Below are 6933 nucleotides of genomic sequence, written 5' to 3' on the forward strand. Positions count from 1 at the left end.
AAGTAATGCAGATGCTTAACAATGATTTAACTCTTGAGAGCGTGACATTTTACACTCTAGCTGGGGACCACCTGGAACCCCTTCAAGGACCCCTGGTTGAAAACATGTCATGCCCTCCTATGAGACACAGACTGAGTAGAAAAAAATCGTGCCATTTTATCATGATTATTAGTAAGGACCTGTTATATGAAGATAGGTTGAAAAGTGGTGAAGTGGTCCTTTATAAAATTTCAAAATTATTCAAAACATTTAAAAAATATGTCCCAAGATTCTTTCAATTGTTTTTCATAAATGGCTGAAACAACTCGTTTTGTTAGGGCCCTCACGGACCCCAGGGGGTCCCCGCCAGGGCCCCACTTTGAGAACCACTGATCCGTAGAAACCAGCACTGCAGAGCCGAATGCAGAAATCACAAATGTGTCTCACGACCAATCACTGCGTGAGAATGGTCAGGCACTGAGAAATGTGGTGGCTGAAAATCTCCTTCATTTCAATATCGCACCCTTAAATATTCTTGGTTTAGAGGCCTCGCCCTTTCTCCCATGTGGAGGGAGATATTACAATTGTTCATGTCCAATTAAACCAACTAGCATTAACAGAAATCAGAAGAATTTGGGATTTTTTTTGTCATAATGACACATTTTTCCATCTCCACCACATATTATGTGATGGAGATACAGTAAACCACTCACATCTAGCCTAGTCAACGACAAAGAAAAACCTAAAGCTTGCATCAAATAAATACAATGTATACAAAGCTATGTGCAGCTTTGTGCACCCTGACTCCTTAATTCAGTCCCCCAGGTGTGGCTGTGCTGGCCATGAATCTTTTGGCATGGGTTCATTAGCCTGCCTGCATTGGAATATCAAACACCAAAGATCACTGGAGGGGCGTGAGGCCTTGGCTGTCTGGAGACAGTCCAAAAGGCAGAGTCGTGTGTGTGTGTGTCCACCATCTCCCCCGATCCAAGACGGGACCATCTGCCCTTAAGCAACAATTAAAATGTTCTGAAAAACGTAATGTTTGTATATCAGTGGTTCTCAAACATCTTCATGTGAAGGACCCCCAAAAGTATATGTAATTGGCCGCGGACCTCCATCTCAAAATATTTTGTTCCAGAGACTCCCAGAAGCATGGATTTGAGTTAATAATGATCACTTTGATAGAATGTATATTATGTTCAAAGATTTGCACACCTTGTCACCATTTCAAAAAACAAAAAATAGCAGATCTACAAGCTCGTAGCGCTGCACAAAGTGACGAGCTACAGTATGAGTGTGTACATCTGCTATTCTTTTAATAGCCAAAGTATATACCTATATATATTTTTTTTTAGCGCAAATCTAAAATGATACGGATGCTTAATTTCCCGGTCTTTAACGGGTTAGACGCTCCATGTTAGGGTTTGCCAGTGGCGTAGAAGATTTTAGGGGGAAACCTTTGTCACCTAGTGCAGTGGTTCTCAACCGTTTCATGTCAAGGACCGCTATAGTCGACATTTATTAGCCCACAGACCCCTATTTGAAAAGATTTGCCATGCAGGGAAGATTTTTATCACAGCTCTTTCAGTGATTCTCAACCATTTTAATTTCAAGGACTCCCAGTTTGACATGCATTATTAGTCTATAAAGTTTATAAACCCCCATTTATTGGCATTTCTATCTTTGCCAAAGCAACTTTTAACAGATTAGCAGTTTATTGTTCCATTTCACCATTGTTTATGGTTCAAGAACTTCAAGCACGCATGGCTGCCTGAAGTTGTAGACTAGAGTAGACTGAGTGAGAGCTGTCTGTGCTGCCTGTGGCCTGAGTCAAGGCTGGAAGCTGAGTGAGGGAGTTGCTGCTTATATAGGGCACACCCGAACTGCGATTGGCCAATGAGTTAAGTGGTATGATGGCAAACACATGTGTCTCTTTAGGGATGCAAAAAGAATGGGATCTGTCCACCAGAGGCTGCCATTTAGACAGCATGGAGAAAATTCACAACAATAACTTTAATTAAAGGGATCTTAATTTCAATTCAAATATAGCAAAAATAGCTGATCTACAAGCTCAAAACGTGTCGCAGTATATTGCATATGTGGCCCTCTGGAGTGAGTGTGGAAATATCGTCAAAGTGCATGAATCACACCAGAATGTTTTGAATATACTGTATATTTTTAATGTAGTAGTTACTTCCGAGGGGATGACTCCTGACTAATGTTTGCTGTGATATGTCCGATTTACTGACCGCCTGCTGAAAAGTAGCTACCTCAGAGCGCACTATTCTAATTTACACTACTAGCATTGAAGTGATCCTATATGAGCTGATATTGACACTAGGGTTGTCCCGGTCCTATCACGTGATCCGTTAAATCGGGGCCGATCGCGTCATTTTCAAGTGATCGGAATCGGATCGGGACATCCCTAGACTGAATATTATATCCATATCATGATATTAGACTGGATATGGTCTGTGATTTGGGATATTGTATTATTGTGATATGGCATAAGTGTTCCATAAAAATATACTGTAAATATCGGATCGTGAAGAATCGGTATCGGCAGATACTCAAATCAAATGATCGGAATCGGATCGGGGGACAGATTGATGACAGATTGATAAATGCCAACTATTGTGTGGGAAAATGGCCGTACGACCTGTTTTCTGGGCGTACGTTCGTTTCGTAAATGAGGGCCCTTGTGCCTTTTCCTTGACTCTTCTCCTCCCCTCTCCTCTCTTTGTGTCCTTTCCTTGATGCCTCTCCTCTCCTTCATTCTCTCCTTGTGTGCTTACCTTGACCTGTCTATTCTCCTTTCCTCACCTCTCGCCACCCTTCTCTCCTCTCCTTGTGTGCTTTCCTTGAATCATCTCTTCTTTCCTCCTCACATTCAGTTTTTTTCTCTGAAAGATAAATAACCTCTCTCTCTCTCTCTCTCTCTCTCTCTCTATCTCCAGCTCTAGGCCAGTCATTCTCTCCCGGTTCAATGTCAGCTTATAGTCTCTCGTCCCTAAATATGTCCACCCTGCCCAGGACTATGTATCCCAACAGCCCCCGGGGCACGATGACAAGGAGGAATAGGAAGAAGAAAGATTTCAAGAGTTCCTGTGAGTCTGACCTTTGCCTTTAGTTTTCTTCAACCAAGGTTCATGTTTTAGGTTGTCATTAGAGATTGTAAAAGATGAGTGGTACTAGGGGATTGCCATACTGTGTGTCATAGCAGGCTCAATCGTTTGTCACCTCCGCCGCCGCCTAAGCCAATGGGAGTCTGTCCCCATACTCTGAAACGCAGCTGAATCACCTCCAGCCAATCACGTAGTAGCGACCTAGTCATGATTGGCTGCCTCCTAAGCTATGACACACGCACCGTGGACGTGTGCACCCAGACCACACTCTGCAACCTGAGGCCTGACTCACACGTGCACAACAGATTGATGTATAGCTGATGCATGAGACTTGTTTACGGTTGCAAGCTCGCAATTCATTTCCAATGGGAGTCACATGGTTTGACACAACATTTTTGTTGTATGAGGGGGAGGGGGGCAGTCGAAACACAGCCGAAAGCCGTACAACACAAATGTTGTGTCAAACCATGTGACTTCCATTGGAAATGCATTGGGGCAAGATGTAAACAAACCCTATCTAGCATGCATCAATGTTGTATGCTAGATCGAAAGGTGTGAGTGAGGCCATGGACATATACGTATATAAACACAGCAGCGCGGAGCGGAGCGCCTGATAACACCGGCTAATGTTTTGAGCTAACTTGAGAAGAAAGTTATGCACAACGTTTCAACTGACACATATGACTATATGTCATCATTTCTAGTTTTATTTTATTTTAAACAAAGCAATGCTGCCTCATCAAAGTTGGTATTGTGACTTTATATTATTGTCAGATATACTGTACTTGCATGAGAGGGTTTGACCAACAGAGGGGTGTTCAATAGCATTGATTTATGAAAAGAAAAAGAGTTAGCTGGTTTCTGCCAAACAGTTGGTTGCCTGCCGGCTTGATTGTAATGTTGCTCATTTAGGATCTGATCCTAATAAATAACCGTTGTAATAATAGTGTGTGTGTGTGTGTGTGTGTGTGTGTGTGTGTGCAGTGTCTCTGGCCTCCAGCACAGTGGGATTGGCCGGTCAGGTCGTCCACACAGAAACCACCGAGGTGACGTTGCTAAGCGACGGCATCATGGGTTTTGGGATCCAGTTACAGGGGGGCGTGTTCGCCACGGAAACACTGTCCTCGCCCCCTCTCATCGCTTACATGGACCCAGACAGCCCCGCAGAGAGGTAAATGCACGCACACATGCACTCACACACGCACACACCCAATATCTGTTTATCTGAGTTTTAATCATCTTACAATAAATGCATGGAATCTCCGTACGTATGTAATCCACGTATCTCAAGAACCGTCAACTGACTAATATTTCTTTTTTTGTATTATTATATTTTTTCATTTCCCCCAAATATTATACAAAGTAAATTAAAAAATTATAATTTAAAAAAACATGGACCCTCATGCATCATAAGGAGGACAATATCAGTCACCAGATCTAAGGACGGGTGTTAATGTTGGGGGCGTCTGATAAAATGAATGTCAAATATCTAAATATTGAATCAAGCAACTTAAAAAGAATCACAGAAGCCTGAATAGATGTCAAAATTACCCTAAAACTTGTTTGAAAGTGAAATACTGGTATCTCTTTAAGTCATTTGACTCAACAGTTAATTGTCTCCACCAGGCCGAAGGCGTGGGAGAGAGAGTATGCTTCGCACTCCCTCCGTGTGTGTGTGTGAGTTCGTGTGTGCGTCCGTCCGTCCATCTGTCTGTCTGTCCGTCCGTCCGTCTGTTACCGCCATTGCCGAAGTCCTTTGTCAATTGAAGCCTAATTTTGATACTAATGATTAACGCCATTGCCGAAGACCTTTGTCAATTGAAGCCTAATTTTGATACTAATGATTAACGCCATTGCCGAAGACCTTTGTCAATTGCGCTTTTATAGTGCATTCGATGCATCGAGCCATAATGCTACTTACGTTAGCCGGTTAGCTAGCTATGTTATTAGCACAGCACTCGATCGCCCATCTTAGATCATCGTCACCATAATAATCCATTCTATCCGTTTCTTTCAATCGCCTGTATCTCCTATTCCTTGTCCCAGGTGGCATTTTGGTCAAAACAGTGTTTATTTGACGGCACAGAGCCGGTGATGAGGAGCCCCCAAGTGCACTGGCATTGATCCATATTGTAAACAACAGTTGAACGGGACCTGTTAAACTTCCTGGGATAAGCTCCCTACCGGAAGTCTGGAACTGTGGCATTTCAAAATAAGAGCTCAAATTAAAAAAATGCTGGCGTGAATTCGATCCTAATTTTTCAATAAATGCTAAGGCTAAATGGGTTAATCTCCGGCATCATTAACCCGGCCGGTGTCAAATTTTAGCTGCACACTCCCTGGATGCCAACGATGAACCTCTGCCCCAAATCTTCCAGAACGGCCTGTTATAGTGCCACCAGGAGGTCCGACTTTTGAAAAACATTTTTTTTGTTTACTGTTACTGTTTGTTTGTATTACTTCTCCAGATTGAAGGTGTCTCACACTGGATCAGAATCCTTTAGTCTCTGACAGTGTGCGTTAAATCCTCAAAAGCACATCCAGCTGACGCTAGAGCAAGTTGATCGTTGTGATTGATCCTGAACATCAACACTCAATGGAACCATTCCAAACGCTTAACATTAACTCAGCACATCATATGAACATTCACCTTCAACTGTAATATATCAACTGTCGTATATGCTTCATTGCTTATATCACGTGTGTGTGACTGTGTGTGTGTGTGTGTGTGTGTGTGTGTGTGTGTGTGTGTGTGTGTGTGTGTGTGTGTGTGTGTGTGTGTGTGTGCACGCTCGCGCGGTAGGTGTGGTATATTGCAGATTGGTGACAGGATATTGTCCATAAATGGAATTCCTACGGAAGATTCCACTCTGGAAGAAACTAATCAGCTGCTCCGAGATTCTTCAATCACAGCTCAGCTCACACTGGAAATAGAGTTTGATGTAGCAGGTACTCTCATGAACACACACACACACACACACACACACACACACACACACAAAATAGCAGAATGTTTTTTATTGGTGTAAATCTCTCTCTCTCTGTCTTTCTCCATAGAGTCGGTCATTCCTAGCTCCGGAACCTTCCACGTCAAGCTGCCAAAGAAACCAGGAGTGGAGCTGGGAATAACCATCAGCTGTGAGTGTGTTATACATTAGCAACATTATCCAACATTATTTATTTTTGTATCTTGTCTTATTGTTTTTGTCTTTGTCGTATTCAGGGTTGTTTTACCCCATTATGGTTACGGTTAGATAATGTTACTTGATCCATGAGCTCACAACACACCACATTGCGAGGTGTTGTGCCGTGAGCTCATAGATCTGCTATTTCCGCCATTGTCATTCATTATTCATTTTGCATCTGCACATTTTAGAATTGTTTTGAAGATGCTCATGTTTATTGAAGCCAGTAACTTGAAAATGAGCACGGAAAGTGAATACAGCTGTACAGAATACAGCAGTTGAGACTGGCAGTGATACCACTTGAGTACTTCTGTGGTGCCTCTGTGGCGCCACACCCCCTTTAGTGGTACCACAATTCACACTTAATTTAAAGGTGTCAATGGGTGTAGTGTGGCAAATCAGCCACAGTGTGGCACATGTGAGTCCATGATGTTTTACTAGATTCATTGGTGAATGCATTTCAAAGTGATTTTTACTTTTATTTTTATGTTTTATAAACATAAAAAATAAAGCTGAATCCTTAGCATGAATTCAAAGCAATTGTTTCTTTAAACAAAACTGTTTATCACAGCATTAGACAAATGAAAACTTGTATTATTTGTGAAATCTAACTCAGGTCTCCTAATGAGTAGATACAATAA

At 42.2% G+C, this 6933-nt stretch overlaps 1 protein-coding gene across 3 annotated transcripts in view; it reads left to right on the plus strand.

Annotated features, from left to right (window-relative positions):
• Nucleotides 1-6933, plus strand: part of grip1 (glutamate receptor interacting protein 1) — a 76494-nt gene that overhangs the window by 46540 nt on the left and 23021 nt on the right. For all 3 annotated transcript variants that reach the window (XM_080757654.1, XM_080757655.1, XM_080757656.1), the window contains 4 exons: nt 2940-3089; nt 4092-4278; nt 5911-6056; nt 6165-6245. In XM_080757654.1, the coding sequence (XP_080613780.1) occupies nt 2940-3089; nt 4092-4278; nt 5911-6056; nt 6165-6245 (564 nt within the window). The remainder of the gene's footprint in view (nt 1-2939; nt 3090-4091; nt 4279-5910; nt 6057-6164; nt 6246-6933) is intronic.

This window comes from Protomyctophum bolini (assembly GCF_963924005.1).
Source record: "Protomyctophum bolini genome assembly, chromosome: 23".
NCBI classification, from domain to species: domain Eukaryota; kingdom Metazoa; phylum Chordata; class Actinopteri; order Myctophiformes; family Myctophidae; genus Protomyctophum; species Protomyctophum bolini.